At 45.2% G+C, this 21,740-nt stretch overlaps 1 protein-coding gene across 3 annotated transcripts; it reads left to right on the forward strand.

Annotated features, from left to right (window-relative positions):
• The first annotated feature begins 7,489 nt into the window (after positions 1–7,489).
• Positions 7,490–20,782, forward strand: LOC144134789 (estradiol 17-beta-dehydrogenase 8-like). Of its 3 annotated transcripts, none has more exons than XM_077667621.1 (4): positions 7,490–7,650; positions 10,969–11,149; positions 18,437–18,645; positions 20,369–20,782. In XM_077667621.1, exons 1-4 carry the CDS (start codon positions 7,498–7,500, stop codon positions 20,765–20,767), a joined length of 942 nt encoding a protein of 313 aa, XP_077523747.1. In that variant the 5' UTR covers positions 7,490–7,497; the 3' UTR covers positions 20,768–20,782. The 3 variants fall into 3 exon arrangements, with proteins under 3 accessions (XP_077523747.1, XP_077523749.1, XP_077523748.1); XM_077667622.1 differs by having other exon boundaries at positions 7,577–7,645; XM_077667623.1 differs by lacking the exon at positions 10,969–11,149 and having other exon boundaries at positions 7,490–7,645.
• Positions 20,783–21,740: the final 958 nt, after the last annotated feature.

A 21,740-nucleotide genomic window follows, 5' to 3' on the forward strand; every position in this document is an offset into this window, starting at 1 on the left:
CTAGTTAATGGAATGGGAAAGCCAAAGTTGAATGGGCAACCTGATTTGAAATGACCTGGGATATAGCTTCACTGAAAGCAGTCAACATACGGTCCACAACACCTGCAAGCGCGTTCTCGACAGCTGACTCCACAGAATTTGTCAGCAACGCCTCTGCCTCAGACCCAGATGGCCTAGCAAGACCGCATAAGATTGCCTCTTCCGGTCGAATTGTGCATAAGCAACAGCTTCCTGCTGAATGAAGTCCAGAAAATTCTGCTTATCTGAACTTTTCGACAGTCAGTATCATCATCCGGATGAACACCACCACAAAGACTACATATGGGACCCTCGGATGTGCAGAGGTCTGCCGAATGGTTCTCCCCAGATAGTCGGCAACGCGTCGCAGATTTGCAAGCTCTGCTGCTAGGACGAAAGCGCCAGCAAATCCAGCATTGCAACGGACGAGAATGTAGCGGCTTGACTCGGTACACAATGCACCAAACCTTAGGCTCAGACCGGCAAGATAATGCAGATGTTGCAATCACACTCTGTGAGAACATGTGAGCCATTAGCATCTGTGGTACAGCGGTAAACTGATGAGATGCCAGCACCGGCGCCTGAAAGTCGTCAAGTAGTTCCTGAGGAGAGGCCAATGGGTCCACGCCACGGATGATACCTCATGAAAATGCGAGTTGCTGTGGAATGAAAGGCTTAACTGGAAATGAGGCAAATGATGTGCAATGCAGCAACTCCGTCACGCACTGCACGTCCGAGGGACGGCACATAATGCTCCTACGGCTTAAAGGGCGCAATTCAGAGATTTCCAGGCGGCGGCTGGTAATAGCCTTCAGCTTCTCCTGGATCATTTTTGAATTTTTCAATTTTAGGGCCCCGTCTCCAATAGGTACAAGCGCCACTTGGATGCCACTGACGCCATTCCGACCGAAAGAATTCAACGGCAAACTTTGCCCGGCAGGCTGGTGAACCAGGGAACCGGACCCCCACCCGGGGAAGCTGAAGACATTGCACGAGGCCGAAGGGGCTTTGAACCTAACTCTCGCTACAGGAATAAAAAACACCTGGCCAACACACAAACACGCGGAAAGGCCTCACGGCAGAAGGAAGAAGAGGGAGTCCTGAGGAGGCAACAAGATCAAAGACAAGAACAGCGGCAGGAACTGACAGGCAACATAGCAGCACCAGCAGCAGCAGCAGCAGACGCACTGGAAGGAAGGAAGGCCTCAGACGTTGCTGGCAGATGGTGGTGGCGTGAACTAGCCTTTCACTTATTTCTCCTTGACCCCGAGCCTCCAGCCCGACACCAAACTGACCATGCGTGCTGCTTGACCCGTTGTAGTTTTTAGATTCCTATTTCTACGTTGCTCTTTTTTTATTAATAGCCCTAGAACGTTATTTTTTAGACTTCAGCGATCACGCATACTGTTGAAGGATAAGTGAGCATGATTGTATTTTTCTCTAAAATTAATCAGTTTTGATTTATCAGGAATAATTAAGGATAATCTCAAAGCAAACATTACAGAGTACGCAGTAGTAGTAGCCAGTAGGAGGATTAGACAGGATCTCTGCAGCTCTCTCAGGAGACGAAAGATCTGAAGAAGCTTCAGAGCACAAAAGCTTTTAAGCACACAGGAGGAATATAGCAGGCAATGCTTTCAAAAGTAATCGGTTAGCGTAAGGTAACCGATACAAGGAAGTATAGGTTGAGTATCGAGCATGCTCTAAAGAATGGCGGTAGACTACAAGTGGTCAAGAATATGTTTTGAATTGCAACAATCAGACGTGCTCTAATATGTATCAAATTAGAGAAGATCAGACAAAGAAAAACACATGCGAGTGGAAATAGTGAAGAATTGGACTTGGGCAGGGCATTTAATGTCAAGTCAGGACAAACCGATGTTTGTGAAGGGTAGTGCAATCAATTCCAAGGGAATGCACGTGGTTCAGCAGTCGGCAGAGGATTCGGTGGGTAAATGACATTAAAAAGTTTTCGTGGATAAATTGGCTGTTGCTGTCAAAAGACAGGGATTACTTTAGAGGTATGGGCAGGATTTACTCCTAGGCTGGTGATGATGGTTTTAATCGCTTAAAAGCCGCGTGCAGTATTCTAAATTAGAAGTTGTTATTTGAGGTGCCTTTCTTCTATAACCGCTTTTCCGTACCATTCGTGCGCGCCCCTTCAGACTAGAACGATGTCTGTCTATCCATATACTCTCTTGCCTGCATCCCTGTGCCTGTGCGGTTTGAAAACAAGACAGTTCTAGAAGTGAAATTTTACCATTAGTGATTGTTCGAAAATTCGTTACCTCTATTGGTAAAACCTCGCTTGTAAAACAAGACATTTTCAGGACAAGTGATAGATTTTTTCCTATATTCGTTCTTCAAAAATTCATGATCAATATTAATAGGCTCGGTAAACTACCCACTTCAGCATAGATGTGGCCGCAGGTTTTAAACATGCGTACGGCTGCAAAGGCGCCAGAGGCCTGCGGAGCGACATGTACGGCTACCGAAAATGGGTTAAAACAGGCCAAATACATCATGTTAGCACTAGCTCTGACTGGTCAGAAGTTGCAGTAGTTCGTTTTTATTTACCGTGAGCAGGAATGTATCCTCTTGCTAAAGCCTGTAACAGTAATGCAGTTTTCCCAGCTGAATAAAAACCTACATAACATCATATTGTCACGTGCTGCGCATGGGCTCTGAGGAATAAAGAAGACGTGCGGCGGCTGGAAGTAGAAGAGAAAGTCAAGTATCCTGCCGCCGGCGCACCAGGCTCCTCTCGACCTGCCTTGTAAATATTATTTGTAAATAGAACCTGTAACAGTGTGGTGGAGGTGCTGGGTTGATCACCACGGACCCCTCTCGCAACCGCTGCAGCCGAAGAATCGCCGGATTGCCACCGTTGCCCGTGCAAATGCCGCTCGCCTTCCCCCCAACGTCGTTCCCCACCGTCCCCGGGAAACTAGCGTGTGCGGCCGATGGAGGTGCGGTCGCCGGATCATCGATAGTGCCAATTCCTCTGCCCATTGTTATGTTAAGGAACCGCCTTGAAGTTTTAGTGGACGGTATTTGCGTCATGGCCTTAGTGGACACTGGTGCCACGGTGTCAGTGATGAGTTCAACTTTTAAGAACCGTCTGGGTCGTAAAATAATGTTCGCTTGGGATCGTGCTGTTATATTCCGGGGTGTAGGGGGAGAATCATTGGTTCCGATTGGTATTTGTTTTGTGAATGTAGTGATCGCTGGCCACATGTTCCGAACTGAATTCACGGTGCTCCCTCGTTCTACGCATGACATCATCCTCGGTATTGACTTTTTGCACCAGTGCGGCGCTACTCTCGACTTCCGCAGTGGTGGCATATCGTTAAGTCCTGGCCTTCGGTCAGCTCTCATGGAAGACTCGCCAGTGGTTGCCCAAGTGTTTTCTGTCTCTGAAGATAGCGTCGTTCCAGCAATGTCTGCCATATTCGTTCCCGTTGTGTCCTCGAGCACGATTTCTGATGCCTTCGATGCTGTGGTAGAACCTTGTTCCCTTAACTGTGCAAAGAAAAGTGTGCTAGTACCCCGCAGCGTCGTCCATGTGACCAAGGGCCATGCCACTCTTTGGATTGTCAATCATTCCAACGAACCTGCAGTATTGCCATGTGGTTTAAAAGTTTTTCTGTACCAGTTGCCGCGATCACTGACAACGTGTCTCGTCCAACTAGACGCCGCGATCTGAGCGACTCTCAATTCCTAGCCATGGTCAACAAATCCCTACCCACTAGCGACCGCCAGGTACTAGTGGCCGTTCTTATGAAGCATGCGGACGTGTTTGACTTTGGTCGCGACCAACCGCCGATTCCAGCTTCCCGTACCCATCACATGATCAATACTGGATCTGCACAGCCGATTCGCCAGAAGCCATACCGCGTCTCGCCTTCCGAACGTCAGATAATCGATGAACACGTCCGTGACATGTTGCACCGCGGCATCATTCAGGAATCTTCAAGCCCGTGGGCTGCTCCAGTGATCCTTGTCAAAAAGAAAGATGGCACTTGGCGATTTTGTGTCGACTACCGCCGGCTTAACACTGTCACAAAGAAGGATGTTTACCCGCTCCCGCGCGTTGATGATGCCATTGACTGCCTCCACTCAGCCTCCTACTTTTCCTCGGTGGATCAACGGTCCGGGTACTGGCAGATCCCGATGCACCCGCAAGACAAAGACAGCATTCGTGTCACCTGACGGGTTGTATGAATTTAATGTTATGCCTTTCGGCCTTTGCAACGCTCCTGCCACTTTTGAACGATTTATGGATACGCTTTTACGTGGCCTGAAGTGGCAAGTTTGCATGTGTTATCTGGACGATGTTGTTATTTTTGGTAGGACCTTCGCCGAACATAACAGCCGCTTAGCCATTGTCGTAGACTGCATAGAGAGAGCGGGCCTCGTGCTGAACTCGAAGAAGTGTCGCTTCGGTGAACGCCAAATTACTGTGCTTGGTCATCTCGTTGACAAGGATGGCCTCAGACCCGACCCGCAGAAGGTTGAAGCTGTAAGCAGTGTCAAAGAACCCAAATCAGTGAAAGAGCTCAGGAGTTTCCTAGGACTTTGCTCATATTTTCGGCGTTTCGTTCCCAAGTTTTCTGATTTAGCCTACCCGCTTACAAGTCTCCTGCAGAAAGACACCCCTTTCCACTGGACTCCCGAATGCGACTCCGCGTTTCGGCAGCTCAAGTTTCTCCTCACGTCGCGGCCAATATTGCGTCATTTCTGCCCGACAGCACCGTCTGAACTCCACACTGACGCCAGCGGCATCGGCGTGGGTGCTGTGCTTATCCAACGCCATGAGGGCAATCAACACGTTGTCGCTTATGCAAGTCGCACCCTCAGCAAGTAGGAACGCAATTACACTGTAACAGAGCAAGAGTGTCTCGCCGTTGTTTTCGGCGTACAACGGTTTCGTTCGTACCTTTATGGACGTGCTTTTACAGTCGTCACAGACCATCACTCTCTGTGCTGGCTGGTCAATCTACGCGACCCCTGCGGTCGGTTGGCCCGCTGGGCGTTACGCCTCCAATAGTTTAACTTCAAAGTGTCTTACAAAAGTGGCCGCCAACACGCCGACGCAGATTGCCTCTCGCGGTTGCCGCTCACGGTTACTACTTCCGATGATGAAAACTTCGATGACTATCTCGCTGCCGTTTCACAAGAGTTTCCAGATCTTGGCACCTTCCAGATGGAACAACGCAAGGATCAGCACTTGGCGCCGCTTTTTGCCGAAGCCCGTGACCCGACATCCGCAAGCCCTTTCTGCGTTCGCGACGGTTTACTCTACAGAACGAATTACTCGCCTGGAGGTGCGCGCTTTCTCCTCGTCGTTCCGGCTACTCTGTACTCCTCTGTTCTGCAGGCAATGCACGATGACGTCACGGCTGGGCACTTGGGGTTTGCCAGGACCCTTAACCGCATCAAAGAACGTTTTTACTGGCCAAAATGCGTCACATGGTTCAGCGCTACGTGGCCACCTGCGTGCAGTGTTAGCGGTTCAAGCTTCCCACGACTTCTCCGCCTGGACGCCTGCATCCTTTGCCACCTCCAAGCACGCCATATGAACAAGTTGGACTCGATCTGCTCGGCCCGTTTCCCCGCTCGTTCAACGGTAACCGCTGGATTATAGTGTGCGTTGATCACCACACCCGTTACTGTGAGACCGCCGCCCTACCTTGCGCCACCGCTGCTGAGGTCTCGCTCTTCCTTCTTCGTGCTATCATCCTCCGGCATGGACCTCCTCGAGTTGTTATCAGTGACCGCGGTCGCCAGTTTACGGCAGACGTTGTGGAAGAGCTTCTGCGTCTTAGTTCATGCCATTTTCGCCACTCTACGCCGTACCACCCCCCGACTAATGGACTGGTTGAACGTACCAATCGGACACTCACGACCATGCTGGCCATGTATGTCGATTCCCGCCATAAGAACTGGGACGACGTGCTTCCCTTCATTACATACGCCTATAACACGTCGAGGCATGAAATAACTGGTTACAGCCCATTCTTCCTTCTTTATGCCCGTCCGCCTCGAAGCTCCCTCGACAGCATCTTACCTTTCTCTCTCGACACCGAGCCTTCTATTGCCAACACTCTATGTCGCGCTGAAGAAGCCCGTCGGATTGCCCGGATACGCACCTTGGCATCACAGCATCGCTCTAAGCAGCGTTATGACCGCCGGCGCAAGGATGTCTCCTACCTGCCCGGTGACGTTGTATGGTTGTGGACGCCCCTACGCAAGCGTGGCTTATCAGAAAAGCTGATATCCCACTACACAGGCCCGTTCATCGTTGTTGCTCGCCTCAATGACCTCAACTATGTCATCTCTCCCCAATAAACGCAAGGACGCCGCTCAAGGACAACCCAGGTCGTGCATGTCGCACGGCTGAAGCCATTCCACTCTCGGGACCCCGATTGATTGACTGGCCCAGAGGGCTTTGTCTGCGAACGGGGAAATGTCACGTGCTGCGCATGGGCTCTGAGGAATAAAGAAGACGTGCGGCGGCTGGAAGTAGAAGAGAAAGTCAAGTATCCTGCCGCCGGCGCACCAGGCTCCTCTCGACCTGCCTTGTAAATATTATTTGTAAATAGAACCTGTAACAATATCAATACTACGGGATCCAGTAACATTAATGCACAGCAGTTCCGCCTCTGTAAGAAGAAAGGGAAAAAGGTTCCGGTCTTCAAATTGAAGCAAAGTACTTTTAGTTGATTTCCCTCAACTTGATAACAGTGAATTATTTATGTGAAAAAGGGGCCTCAGAGATCCAAGCATCGCGTTTATTTCAACTCCTGAAATTTTAGTCGAAAGGGTAGAGGGTGTAATATGAGCTTGCAATGCATTTTTTTCGAATAATATGGTTAAATGCGCCACCACCTATCAGTTCCTCGACGCCAAAGGTGGCAACTCTCTTAGCCGAGGAAATAAGTTATTACCAACATGTTTTTTTTTTATTTCTTGCATAGACAGCACTAGGGCGGATGCTACGGCGTCTCGTGGACGGAAATAACCGCGCCGAATGAAGTTACTGACCTCAGTGCAGTAAATTCGCCAACGTCGGTTTAAGATCGAGTGCTGCCAGGAAGAGGCCAAAAAACAGGAAACGCCTGCACGTTGACGTCAGAAGAACGGTCTCGGAATGCTGTTTTTTCGCAGTATCTAAGGTTAAACCTGTGAGCCATTTCCTTCAATAAAGCTGTCCTCGCATCAGTCCATTACTTTTTTTTCGCGCTTTTTTTGTCGGCACGCAGTGGGTAGTAGAGAAAAAGAATGGGCGAAAGTCCTTTGTTGTTTGATGCCGCGTGGCTGGATCGCAGCGCATGTACTTTTATAGATACATGACACAGCGTACTGATGGCCGGAAGCGGGCTTAAATTTCGCACAGCTGCTCTCGGCTGGATCGGCGCAGCTGGACAAAAGTGAGACAGGACAATGCAACACAGACCGGATGCGCAGCTTCACCCGATGTGCTCTAGGATTCGAAATTGTGCTAGCACTGTATTGAGCGTTAACGTTCCTGGAATAGTCACTGGCAAGCCAACACACACGCGAGGGGAGAAAACAAGACAAGTCCTTGCTGAAAATCACCTTTACTTCATAACAAGGCGCACAGGTAAGGTACGTACTCAGCCATGTTTCTATCTGCGAATGAAGCTTCGCGTAAATCAGAAAACACGAAGAGTGAACTGAACAACTAAGCATGATAAACATGGCTCGTGTGCTGTAGCATCAGGCCTATGCTACAGGTGCCCGTTCAAGAAACCGAATTGCAGTCCACGAACGTATTTCCGCACGGATGTAAACAGGGATGTGGCTTTTTTCCCTCTCATTTTATCATACGTGAGCATGAATTTCTCTAAAAATATCGTGGTAAATTATGCACTGTGAAGACAATGGCCAGCGCGTTTCTTTAAAGCCACAGTACCCCAACTGCAATTAGCCAGAAATCGGTCATACCAACCATGAGATCTATGGCACGTAAAGTGTATAAAGAACACCTCTGCATAAAGAACACCTGCGTGCGCATAACGAACCCAGAGGTGTGATGAATTTGGGCACCACTATAGATGCGTTGTGTCTTACATTAGTCCGAGTTCAAGCAAGCGCCTGAACGAAATTTGATGACTGCTCAAGGACACGCGCACAAAAAAGTAGAAACCCAGGCACTGACTGTATACTAGTCAATTAATTGTGGATTACTCAACAAGTGACTGTTAAGAAGTGTACAGTCAGCGCCCGTGCTGGTCGCTCTTTCGGTCTCTCATGTCTTTAGGCTGTATTCAGGTCCAAAGCATGAACCATCTAGCCAGCCTTCATGATTGGCCTTGAGCCCTGCACTCCTACAAATATTGGGAGCGCGTTTTAGTGCACAATGCGGGATTCTTCACTTAACCATGACAATGTCGACTTACTCTTTTTGTTTCTATCGCTGCCACTACGTGCCGCATGGCGTGAACATCGAACACAAGCATCGGAATTAGTTTCTGTTACACCTTACAGAATCCTTTGCACTCAGGTCTGCTAGGTGCCAGCGTAGGAGGAATATTGCAAGTCAGACTTTGCAGAGCGTATGACGATTAGCCAGCTGTTATCATTATGCATGTGAACCAGTCCCTCGCATAATATAACTTTCACAAAGTTACACGTGACACTATACCACCGTTTAGTCACGGGGCGTTGGCTGCGAGAGCCAGAACGATGCAGCTATTCAGTAAGGCCAAGAAGAGCTGCACTCTCGTGCGTTTGCTTCTCCGTTTTTCAAGGCCGCACTTTATAGACTATGTGCTCTCAAGCTGTATGCGTCGCGCACCTTATTTGCTGCCCTACGATGCCTCTCTTTTTTCTCCTTCCACATAACTCCTTCCTATGGGTTCCACATTGGTGGGATGTAGCACATCCTGATTTGACAACGAAGCTATGATTCCAATTTGGGTTGATGGCCTTCTTATACCTTTTGCCGAAACACGTGACTGCAACCATTAGCACAGATAAGTCGAAAGCTCTCGCGTAAATCCGAAACTGTGCACGGAAACTTCTACCTTTCATCTCTTCTACTGTGTCCGCGCTGGTCTACTTGCGTTTTTGTTAGCGCTTGGCTTGTCGACTGTTTGTTAATTCTCGCAGAATCACCGTACACCGATCGACCGCTTCACCTCCTCTCACAACAAACTGAACGAATTTCGTATGCGCAGACCTTTTGTTTCGATCAGATTCGGTAAGTTTGGTCCGCCTAAGTTACAGGCGTAGTTTGAACAAGTGTGCCTACTTAGTCCTGCTGGCGAGACTGATGGGGCCTAAAAATCTGAGAGCAGTGACATCGATTTCAGAATGCTCGAAATGGTATCCAGGTGTCTCGAATCATCTGTTTTCGACGATATTAAGTACGCAAGTAGATATTATCTTCAATACTCTTCCACACCCATATAGAGGGCTATGCGGTGATATTTGAGGGTATCATATTGATTTCAATGGCCTGGCATTCATGACTGTGAAACGAATTTTCACCGCAGGTCTTTACCTGAATATCATAAGTGCTCAAATGATACCGTCGCTTTTAAGTTTGGTATACTTAAATACTTGGGAAATAGGAAACTCTCATATGGAGTCAGGCCTCTTGTCAGGAAAGTATGCTCGATTGATACAGTAATGACAGCTGAGAAACTCCTAGGTTGTTTCTCTAAAGGGATATTTTTGTACAGACGTGACCACAGCTTCATAAAATTTTCACGCGCCGTACTGCGAGACAAATGAAGGAACATCTTAATGCTCTTGCCACTTAGGGCCGGCGCATCTGCCTCTCTCCTTCTACAGGTATGCGAAAGGATGTTCTGATCGAAAGGATGTTCTAAGCGAAACCAAAACCGGTTTAAAAATATTGCAACATTGGCTACGTAGTGCTCAGCACAAGCGCTATCGATTTTTTGCTGGACAGGCATTTTTAGGATACAGGTACAGAAATCATTCCTTCAGAGGCAAATTTCCCTCAAAAAAATTGCAATTGATTCGGAACGAGCGTACTTTTAAGGCACATGGTAACCTGCGCCAATCATTTCGCTCAACCGAGTCTTTAATTGTTGCTGTCATTATCTTCAATGAATTTATTTGCTTATGTATTCTCTTTATGCAAACAGTCTTTAGGTATGACCGCTGGGTATGGAGGGGTGGTGTAACCCAATTGCTGTAAAAACCTACATAATGGCTGGTGTAAACATCTACACCTACACTGATTCGTTCTAACCGGATTACATTTTTGCTACTTGTTTGTTCATATGCAGGAAATATCCAGCCATGAAGTGAGTGCACTTCAGCAGGAAAGAAAATTACGAAGGAAAGAGGATAACTATGCTAAGGGCAGGCTTGGGAAAACCCAGGAAAGCAGTAAAGTAAACTCGACAGCGTGCATTGGGCTCGTGCACTAAATCGATGGTCTGTGAAAGCAAAAGAGGATTTATGTGTCTTTAAACACAAAATATTTAGTATCTCTAACGTAAGGTGAGCGTGCAGCTTTGAGGCCCAGCTGTAAGAATCAAGCTCTACGGAAGCATGAAAAGGTGGATTCGGTTTTTCCTGACTCGCACTTAGAATTGCTGCAGGGCAGGAAAAACTAACAAACAACCGGAAAGGAGTGTGTTGGCCTTGTTTAGAATTTATTGGCTCTTTCCTGTGTTTTGGCGCAGAGCCCACTGTACTGGATGCGTAGTCTTTCTTATCATCGGTGTCTGCAACAAAGCAGGTTGCTTTCCTCCTCAACAGCTGGACTGAAGCACTGCCGTAAAACAACCTTGGGAGAGTACTCGAGGTGGCCTTAAATGTACATGAAACAAAATATTTTACCTTTTCGTGCTATTTGACTGACCACCTCAAGAAGTATATCGCCACAATTGTATCATAAGGCTGTCTGGTACAGTGAGCCTGCATGCATACGCTTCATTTTAGAATCCCAGCTTTCCAATGGCAACTGACGCACACGTCCTGTCCGGCCGCCTGGCTGTCGTGATCGGCGGCGGAGGCGGAATTGGTGGCGCTGTCTGTCAGCTGCTTGCAGAAAAGGGAGCCCGGATCGTCGCTGCCGGACGCCGATTGGAAACGGTTGCCGCTGTAGCTGCATCGTTACCAGGTAATAGACGGTGCATTACCATGGGCGGTCGCTTCTTCGATCCGGATAGTGTTGGGAATTCGTATATCGCTCCTTATTAAATACAATTAAATATTATTTCTATTCCATTGCACATACTTTAAATATAAAAAAATGGCAATAAGTAGACAATTCCGTAAAGCCTACTCTGTCTTTTGTGCACAAAAAGGAACCGCTTTCATAAAGCATCTAAGTAAGTTCAAACATTTTACCTGTAAACACAAGGGATGGACGAAAAAACGGCAAATGGATCTCGATATCTTTATTTTCATTCAAATTTGAAAACCACGTAAAAAATTAGCATACATTGATTACTTAAATCAAGCTCTGAGAAAAGAATATATCAAACAACCTGCTGTCGCGCTGAGTGTTTTATCATACATCCTTTACTGCGATAGTCAGTTAAAATAAAGGAGCGCCGAAAGATCCGGGTTTGAACCTGGCTGCGGCTGTCGAATTTTGATGGAGGCGAATTACTTGACGCCCGTCTAATCTGCGATGTCAGTGAATGTTAAAGAAGTTTAGGTGGTCGAATTTTCCGCACCCCTTCACTACAGCGGCCCTCATAGCACGAATAGTTTTGGGACGTTAAACGTATTCAAACCACAAAAAAGTAGCGCAAGAGCGGCAAGAAGAGTATGCATTTCTGTGAACCAAAACAATCAAGACTGGGCGTAGCCCGCTTCCCTAAAGAGCTGCGAGGTCGCTGTGCACAGAAAAGCATACACAGCCAGTGCATTCTATTATGTTCGTCAACTTTCCTCGTGATGATTTCAATTGCTTAATAATCAATGATCATTCCTATTTTCGCGCTTCATAGGAATAGAAATTGATTGGAGACTATCTGATAGACCTGGAAAGCAGGCGAGTAACTGTGATAAGGTCTTGGGGAAGTAAGGGGCGTTCCACGCAAGTGAATAAAGTGGTGGACCGGCTGGTTCTGGCATGAACTGGAGAAGCACACGCCACAAAGCCGTGCAGCCATACTCCAAGAAGTTTTCAACAAGGAGTGAGCAAAGATATTGTCTGTATCACATCAGCTGAGGGCGTCCGTGAATTTCCTAATACGAGCTGGTTTGTGCGAATGAGAGCATATATTTCTTGCTTCCCTTAACTTGAAGGCATTAAGAAATAAGGTTTTTACAGTGTTGTCTTTAGGTTAATAGGAGTATGAGTGAGATTTCGCCGCTCTTTAGCTAATGGCGTATCGAAGGTTATTCATCAGCACATCACATCCGGCTGAAGGTGTGCTTAATTGCAGGGAAGCTATAGAACTGCATTCCTATTGAACAGCTGTCGGCCGCAGTAGCGGAGCTCTTTGCGCAGCTCCAAGTTCAATGCATAGTTGCTTGGACTTTTGTAACTTGCATCTTGTATCTTTATTCCAAAAAGACCCACATATTATAATGTCTTCAGATGCTTCTGCTTGTGCTCTGTCTGCGATACTGCCCCGAGTCCTATATTTGCCGAATGTTCAAACTGAAAGCTGCATGGAGGTGACAAATACATTTCGTTATCAGACTAAGTTGGTTTATAGTCCGCGGCTAGAAATGTGGAGGCTAGCGAAAATGGTTCAGCTTTAGTTGAGTTCCACGCAGCGAGCTACGGAACAAAAATTGATGGGTGTAACTTGAAGCGATCGGAACAGGGCAGAGAGGGTCAGGGAACAGAAGCGGGTAATAGTCATCCTGATCAATATCAAGAAGAAATGGGCTTGAGCGGACTATGTAATTCAAATACCAGAAAGCGATTTCATTTAAGGTTAACACACTGAATTCCGAGGGAAGGTTAGCTTAGCTGAGAACGGCAGAAACTTTATAAGGCCTGTATTGTGCCGCTGCTGGCATAGGAAAGTGTTAAACTGAAAAATATGGGATAGTTTCCTGTCCTGCAGTGGTAATAACTAGGCTGATGATGATGAATTCTCCTTGGCCGATTAATGTAAAAGCTGTCTTCTTCTTTGATGTCCAAGCAGTTTGAAAAACGCCGTTTAGTGATATTCGTGCAATGTCTTCCAATCGCAGTGGTCCTCTGGCATTGTTCTTTCTCCCATAAAAATGGAGTATCAACACAGTCATACAGGAAAACCATTTCAAGAGTTCAAAAACATGCAGCCGAAATTGCTGAAACTGATTCACAAAGGAGACTTCAGCGCAATATTGCAACATCAGTTCAACGCAAATTTCAATGGTTAAGCGAGAACTGAAGCAGTTCGCATTAGCAGGGTACTCTAAGCAATAGCAGGCCCTGAAGACATAGAAAGTTTGGTTACCTAAGGGTATTATGCCATATTTGGAATTTCGCCTCACTCGTTCCCTCTTCCTCTTTACATCCCTTCATTCCACAAACCCAGCACAGAATAGCCATCTTAGACATCATTTTGACTAACCTTTCTGCTTTCTGTCTGCCTCTATTCTTCTCTCTTCGTTGCGTATTTGGGAAGGTGTGTGAATAATTTTGATCATAAAATATGTATTTTTTGAACTAGTTTCCTAAAAAGTAAAAAAATTTCTCAGTGGAAAAAGATATATCAAAAGTGTTTATCGCTAAGCCAGCAGTTATCAAAAATTTTTCCCTCTCAGTGTGTTTACCAAAAAAAAAACCTGAAAGAAAAAACACAATACTAGAAGTTTAGATTAGTATCATGGTGCTTGCATAGTACTTTTTAGTATATGTGAGAAAAATCTAGCAGACCCATGGTTCCAAGTACAAGCAAACAATCTTCAACTGAACATAGAATACTGTTGAATGAACTTCCAAATATAAGATAATTCTTTAAAACTGCGAAGCAACCAAGCTGCCGAAAACTTTTCATCGCGCGCCTTCGTGGCTCCTTGTGTGTTGACGGTGCCGAATTAAATGCCACACAAGCTAAAAGGCAGGACTGCGCGAATGGGACAAGACTGGAGAAAGAAGAACGGAAACGATAACACAAGCACATTGACGTACTTGTGTTTTAAGCAGTACGCCAAGACACGGGACTGACAGTTGGTCACAGCGACGAGGCCTACACGCGACTACGCAGCGTCGTGCTTCGTTTGGACACACAAAACCGAGCCCACGATAGAAGAAATGTGGTGTAGTAGAAAGTTCGTGCGGGCTGGTTGGTTCATTCCAGATTAAAGGTAGAGTGAAACAGATTTTGCGCTGTTTTATCTCTTACCATTTATCTGGAATGAACCAACTAGCCCACAAGAACGTTCCAAAACTTCACATTTTTCACATTTGTGATGCTACGTTGTCATGTGTGAGCCTCAGCCCTGACACCACCTGTCAGTCCCGTGTCCTAGCGTGCTGCTTGAAACGCAAGATAGTTCCTCCACACCAGCGTCTGCACTTGAACATTACGAAAAATGTGGTGCCTGGCATCACGAATCCTCGGAAGTGTTGCTTGGAATCTCATTCAGTGCAACTAATAATTTACATGGCTGCACGACTTGTGGTCGCGCTCGTCGATAAGTAAGGAAAAGCAAGCAGTTATTTCTTTAGAATTCTTAGTGGGCTTTATAGTTTAGTGGAGGTCAAGACACGCTTTTTTTGCAGAGAGCAGAATATATAAGTGAGCGAATAATATAAATGGTAGTACGCAGTGCTTGTTGCCGTAATTATTGAGTAAATATGAAACCATACGGTATCGCTCAAAATACATTACAAGGAAAAGAAAAGGTAAGATACATACACAGAAAAAACGGCGTGTCAATTTTGTTTTGTTTCCCTCCGCAAGTCGCCTGTTCTTGTAGTGGAGGATAATACTGAAATACACATGAAGGTGAATGTACAGCGGCGATTTGTATTTAGGATCACCTATGGCACAGTTTAGTTGAACAAGCATCGACGACATCTGAAAGATGCTTGATAGAAACAGTTCAAAAGGGGTACATTTTTACAACGTTCATATATATTAAACTCACTCATAATGAATAGAGCGCGATGGTTCAAAGGGAAATAAAACACTCCGGAAATTTACAATGCCAGGCTGTACCTAGCGTGAACAAAATAACCAGACAATTGCCAACCAGAGTTCTCTGGGAAACAATAGAGCGACTTGCCGTTTAGCAGCACTAGCGCATACATTTTGCGAATATTATAGAAGACTCTTTATTCATAAAGCTCCTAATGACGACGTATAATATACTTGCTGATCTTGTAACATAAAATTCATGACTGCAAAAATATTTATTAAGATATCTCTATTCGAATATGTTAAGTAACGCAACAGCGCTAAAGCTGTTTCACCCTTCCGCGATGAAACATAGAGATTTAATGCCCTCTGATAATATAAAATTTTGCTTTTCATCACAAAGACACACAAAAGGAAAGCTGTTCTCCTTTCATCTTTCAACAAATTATAGAAGTTCTAAGGATCACTAAAAAAAGTTTTTCGGAACAGTGCGTAGTGCAGCACATTTCTATGACCTGCAGGATTTCAAACAACTTTTTTCTCGCTTGATATCTCCTTACCTTTCATAACGTTGAGTGTCACAGAAAGCAACATAATATATTTTTTTCCGAGTTTCTTCTTCTTATTGGAAGCAGGAAATAGTGCAGGAAAGATGCCGAGCAAAAAGACGTAGGCTTTCGGGGTTAAAGATGTTCTGCTGTGTTCTCTTTCCTTCGTCTGAAGAATTTATCAAAGAGGCCTAAAGCAACCTTGTTATTCTATTGCACAGCTAAAAGCAAACGAAACAGCCATTGCAGTTTTCCAGACATCTTCAATTTCGAGTTTCGTTACAAGCTGTGCTGTGTAATCGCAAAAATTTGCACGTGTTGCAATGTTCTAGTGTTGATATTTAAACGAACCGGTAGTACATGCATGAGCACAGCGTAATGTAGGTTGGTGTAGAAGATATGAAGCAGTTAATCGTGAAACATGGCACGCAACAAATGCGGATATTGGCGGCGTCTTAAGCAATGTCCGCAAACTCTCAAGAGTTGACACCTAAAGTAGATACTCAAATGCTCGCCATCAATTTCGGACCACATTCGTGTTAGCTTAGAAACCTTATTTATATTTAATGAAGTGTTTTGCTTTCTAGCTAGAGTATAGCCCCTAGTGCAACTAACATGAAATCTGGTCTTGCGCTCTTAATGTCTGAAACCTTGTTATAAATATTTCAGTTTACTCAATGCACTGCACCAGAAGATCATTTTTGATAGGATATGGTTGTAGACGAGATGACATGAGAACATTGTCATAGGTGTGGGAAGGAAACACAGGACGGTAGAACAGGACACAACTGTGCGGTCCCCTTCCACCGTCCCGCGTTTTTTTCGTGGTTCCTTCCATTCATAACATTTAAAGTGGAGTACATCATGCTCTGAAATCTTGGATCTCTCATAGAGATGAGCTTTTTTGCGTTTTTTTTAAACCAAAATATAAATATAAACCAAATTTTGTTTCCATATAATAATATGAAGGAGGCCAAGAGAAAAAAATCAGCATGGGGTCTGCTGGAGGAACCCTACATCCCCTTTACAAGCAACCGCACTGGAGCCACTGGGCGCCAAAGCTCTTCGGCGAGAATGGAAATGTATTTTTATGTAGCTTTTCATAACTCGCAGAGTAATAACGCTGATACATTTATTCTTATGAGAAGGAGCTTTTGCTCTAGATGGAGGGATTTACTTATGATTGAGTGTTTTTTATACGTCAATAAAAGTCTTTCTGTAGCGTAGTCATTCGCTGCTTTCTCCCATGGCTTAGGTTCTACTTGCCCTGTTTACGTTCCTTTCTATGTTTCCGAGGTAGGTTCCTGTCTTTTGCAACGTGTTTCAAAGTTCGTGGACTCTCATTTGCTGGAGCGCAAAGAGCAGCAGTTAAATCTATCGTTTTCACATAAATATTTTTATATCAGTCCATTATGCAGCAAATGGAAGTTTTTTATAGAGAAATGTACTTAGACGGCGCTTTGAAAATCCATCGATGCGCGTCTTCAGCAAGAGGTGCTTTTGAGTTACAAAGTTGCGAACCCTTTCTTCGTAAATTTAATAGCGCTTTTGAAGAAACCTTTTAGAAAGGACTATCGTTTGCGGCTCTGTGCGAACATATACACCTGTCATCAGGGGTTACTATTAAGAAATATCTGAAATAACCAGGGTTTTATAGAAATAAAATTGCAACAATTAGTAATTACACATTCTATATAAGTTTCGCAAAGGTTGTTGAACTGAAATTTATGACTGGTTTCCGAAAGCTGTGATCTTTAAAATTTTTGAAAACAAAACTATTGCCTAGATTATTGCTTAAGTTGCGTAAGTTAATGAATTTTCTTAATCGGATTGGAAATTTTAGAAAGATAAAGGAATATAAAAAACTGGTCTCAGAGTATGTCTTCTTGGATATCTATTTAGGTTAGAGAAAACAGGCAGTCTTTTGTGATTACGCGATAAAGCGTGGTGTTTACGCAGCCTCTTTCTTACTGCATATCACAAGCAGCACAAGTAATTGGCCCAACATCGGAACTGTATTTGCAAAGCTGGCCCTACAAAGGGCCAGGATGGGACTATTCTGCTGCAATATTGGGCCGATAACCTGTGCTGCTTGGGTTATGTCGTTCACACAGTAACCAAGCATAGTTACATATATTTTTGCAATGACGAGACAAGGTTATTTATCTGCGGCTGCTCCTTTGACTACCCTGTAAACAGAGGAACCTTCGTCTTAAGCGCGCACAAGTGTGGCCCCAGACTTTTGCTATAGCGATTAAAACTGCTATTACTACAAAAAGCAATGCAAAGGGCTGTACTTTATCTAGAGAACATTGGTTGCCTAGGAAGGAGAGAAAGAAAAAAAAATCCTTAACCACTGTCGGCTCCCTCCCGGATCTCTATTCACATTTCTCAACGGCACTGTATCGACTTTGCTCAGTTTTCGATATTTTTCAACAATTTAATGACGACAAGAAATTGTTTATACAACAGTAACACAAATAAGAATATGTAAATAACGCAAGTTGTACACAACTTTAAAAATGATATCTACTGAAAGAGAAAAATGCAGAAAAAATAGCAATATAAAAGACTGTTTAATACATTCAGATATAATTTATGGCTGTATTTAGCCCTCCCCCCCCCAAAAAAAAAACGAAATTGTGGCTACAGAAGGTAAGTATTTGTTTTTTTATACGCTTGCACATAACCAGAGTTTATAAAAAAGTTAATGTCACTATCGTGATTATTCAAGAAATCTCGAATCTGACATAATCCTTCTACTGCAGACTGTCTCTATCGTGTCGCCAACAGCTAAGAATCTCCGTACATTGCCTGCAGTCCGAGAGGGCTGTCCCAGCCACCAGGCAGTGCAAGTGGACGTCAGTGATGCAGCTTCGGTGGAGCGGCTCTTCGATGCTGTTACGGGTTTCAGCCAAATGGCGGCAAGCATCGTTGTTAACTGCGCCGGTTTCGCCGACCCGAAAATGCCGACCGCTGTCGATATCAGTGAGGACATCTTCGACAAAACGGTGGGGGTGAATTTCAAGGTGAGGATCCAGGGCCTCTTTCTGTTCCAGATCGTAATTACCAGCCGACATAATTCTTCTGGAATATCACAGGCCTCTCCTATTGCGGTCAGACACAGCTTCAGCTGATATGTACCGGTTGTTCTTTACTATTCCTATTGCAAGAAATAATAGTCAACGTCATCAGAGAGAGTACATACGAGCATATAATTAATAGCATGCAAAGTGAAGCGCTTTGTTTGACGTCCCGCATAAATTGCTGCCGGCACTGTACTGTTAGTCACGTCCCTTGGTTTCTGCACGTGCCCCGCATTCATCGTGTTTGTGTTGTATGTGCACAGTGAGGGTGGCCTAGCTGGTTGTTTCCGCGGCTTCAGGAACCTCCGCAAAAATATGCTATATTTTAGAATGAGAGTTCTCTCGGTTTTCTTCCCGCTTTTTGAGGTTTATACGCGATACTGCGATCAATCGGTTCAAATTTATTTCTGAGCAGCACAACCAACCTATATCGCTACTCTCATTGTCCGACGCATTAAAGCGTTCGCATTCGTCCTCGGTGGAGAACGAACAAATTGAGGATGACGAAACCAAAACGCCTCAAAAACAAAGGGTAAGAGACTGAGAATTTTTTCATTTCACGCCAAGTGCTGCAGTAGAACGATTGGTGTAAGTCGTCCCCGAAAGAATAAAAGGTTCTGTTTTCACTGCTGACGATAAACTCTCGGTAGCGGCTATGCTATCGGGATCTTTGTTTCTTCTGCTGCATAAAATTCTAACGTCAAGTTTCGCTGTGTTATGGATGTGCTCCACATTATGACTGCTCTGATTTCATACTTGTCGCTAGACTTGAGTTCTATTTCTGCGGAGTGCACACCTCAGCCTGTGTTCAAAACGGCACACGAGACCTGTCTTTAAAACTAGGTGCTAATGTCATCCTCAGTTTTTTAAATACCGTAACAGTTTAGTCTGCACAAGAACTCCTCCCCACCCATGGAGTTTTTTCACGTTTATTTTCCTCTTTGGGCAAACGTCGAGGATGCGCTCCACACTAACATGGCATGGACAACGCACGACGTATATTTTCCCGAGTGTAGGAGGTGCGAAGCACCCAAAAATCTCAGTGGAGTGCATGCAAGTGTATGCAGAACGATTCGTCTCGGGCTGTTCATCGATAGTGAGGAATAGGTGACGAATAAAGCAAAGGCTGAGGGATCATGGAATGCGCCATCGCAAAAATACGCGTTTTCGCTTCATATCGCATATGGCGGAAAATATAGGATACCCTTTGTATTGGTTCTCATGTCGCAGACGAATTCATAAGGCTTTCACTGATGTTCAGTGTATTAAAGAACAACTCCGGCCAAAGCCACCTGCGTGGGTCGTCAGCCTCTCGGCTGTTCCTATTGACTCGGGAGCTCGTGTCAGCAGCACGCCTGTGAAATTACGCCAATCGCGTACGAAAATTTTAGTGTTGTACAGCACAAAAAAGAAGAAAAGGTGTGAATTGAGCTACTAAATTTAATGGAAGCCACTTAAAAACTGTATCTGAAGAGAAGACAAACTTGGGGGCCAGGCGGGCTGATGATATCAGGAAGCATCGAGGATACATTGGCCTCAGCTGACTCAGGACAGTGTTAACACAATGTCGATAGGAGAAGAAAGCCTTCGTTGTATAATGGACGATGTTTTGACTATATTAAAGCTGATAAGAAAGGCGTGAATCAAATTTTCTTCTTCCACACAGGGCACGTTCCTTGTGAGCCGAGCTGCTGCGCGGGCCATGCTCGATGCCGGCGTCACCGACGGCGCCATCGTGAACGTCGCGAGTCGCGCTGCCAACGGCGCCTCACCCCGATTGTCCGTGTACGGCGCGTGCAAAGCAGCCGTCATCTCCTTCACGCGAAGCATGGCCGCCGAGCTGGCACCGCGGGGCATCCGCTGTAACGCCGTGCTGCCAGGGCTGACGGACTCTCCTCCCGTTCTCAGCATGCCCGAAGAAATGCGACGCGCCGCGTGCTCGCAGATTCCACTGGGACGCACAGCGCAACCGAGGGAAGTGGCTGAAGTGGTTGTATTTCTCTGCTGTCCACAGAGCTCTTACGTGGTAGGCTCCGCAGTGACGGTGGCAGGGGGAAGGCAATAAAAACAAGGATGCTAGTTTTGCACGCACGAATAGTTCTATTAGCGCGTAAGTACTCACACGCTCACCAAGACCTACTAAGTATCTTGCCGTCTTTGGATATTGTTGCGTTTCCTCGCAAAAGTAACGCCACGTCAACTTAAACAAAGAAATGGAAAAAGAATCCAGGTCTTGGAGTCGAGCCCGTGTCGATTGGAAGCGCTGTGCTTCGCTGGGTGCTGTGCGAGAGCATTAGGCTATCGCCGCTTTTTTTTAACATATAATTTATTACAATGATACGTTGCTTTATGGTCATTACTTATGTACAGACATTAAGAAAACAGTGGCAAATGAACACATTTAAGCACGAAAGCATGACAAACGACTCAATGCAGAGCGCATAGTAGATCTACATAATAAAGCTAATATAACTTAATACGCCACATCTAAGCAAGAAAGAACTAAAAAGAAGGAAATGAGCAACGCAGCGCTAAGAGTGAGTTGTAGTTTGGTTCAAACTCGGTCTGGGCACACAATTGTTTGAAGTCTACAATAATTCTACTGAAACGATCTTTAACACAAACAACAGAATCAATTGTCGGTCCATCATGCGTGTTTTGCACAGGCTGTGTGATCCAAATAAACTATCTTAACTAAGCATTCAACGATAAATGGCAATGTAGTGAGATATTGTACCGAATTTGGGGCGAACTTCAGTTTTTTTTTAAATATTCAATGCTTGAAGAGCCGAAGAGGTATTTCATCTTTACAATTAATGAAACAATGCTCAATCGTTTCAGGGGGATCACAACGGTGATAACCAACTTTAGGCAGAAAAACGCGCTTTCCGTCCTGCCGTGTTTTTACCTGTATTGCCTCAGCGTGTAACTTAATAAGAATATTTTTGTGCATGCCGAGATGAGCGCTTTTAGTGCTGTGTTGAGTACATCACGTCCTGGTAAACCAAAGCAGATAGAGAGATACATTGTCGGAGAGA

The sequence above is a fragment of the Amblyomma americanum genome, chromosome 5 (genome assembly GCF_052857255.1).
Source record: "Amblyomma americanum isolate KBUSLIRL-KWMA chromosome 5, ASM5285725v1, whole genome shotgun sequence".
NCBI classification, from domain to species: Eukaryota; Metazoa; Arthropoda; class Arachnida; order Ixodida; family Ixodidae; genus Amblyomma; species Amblyomma americanum.

Bases quoted from the DNA above. Each gene is read 5' to 3' on its own strand.
- LOC144134789 (XM_077667621.1), top strand. From the start codon at position 7,498: ATGTGCTCTAGGATTCGAAATTGTGCTAGCACTGTATTGAGCGTTAAC. The intron at 7,651-10,968 runs GTACGTACTCAG...GCTTCATTTTAG, and splicing joins TAACAAGGCGCACAGGTAAG to AATCCCAGCTTTCCAATGGC. The intron at 18,646-20,368 runs GTGAGGATCCAG...TCTTCCACACAG, and splicing joins CGGTGGGGGTGAATTTCAAG to GGCACGTTCCTTGTGAGCCG.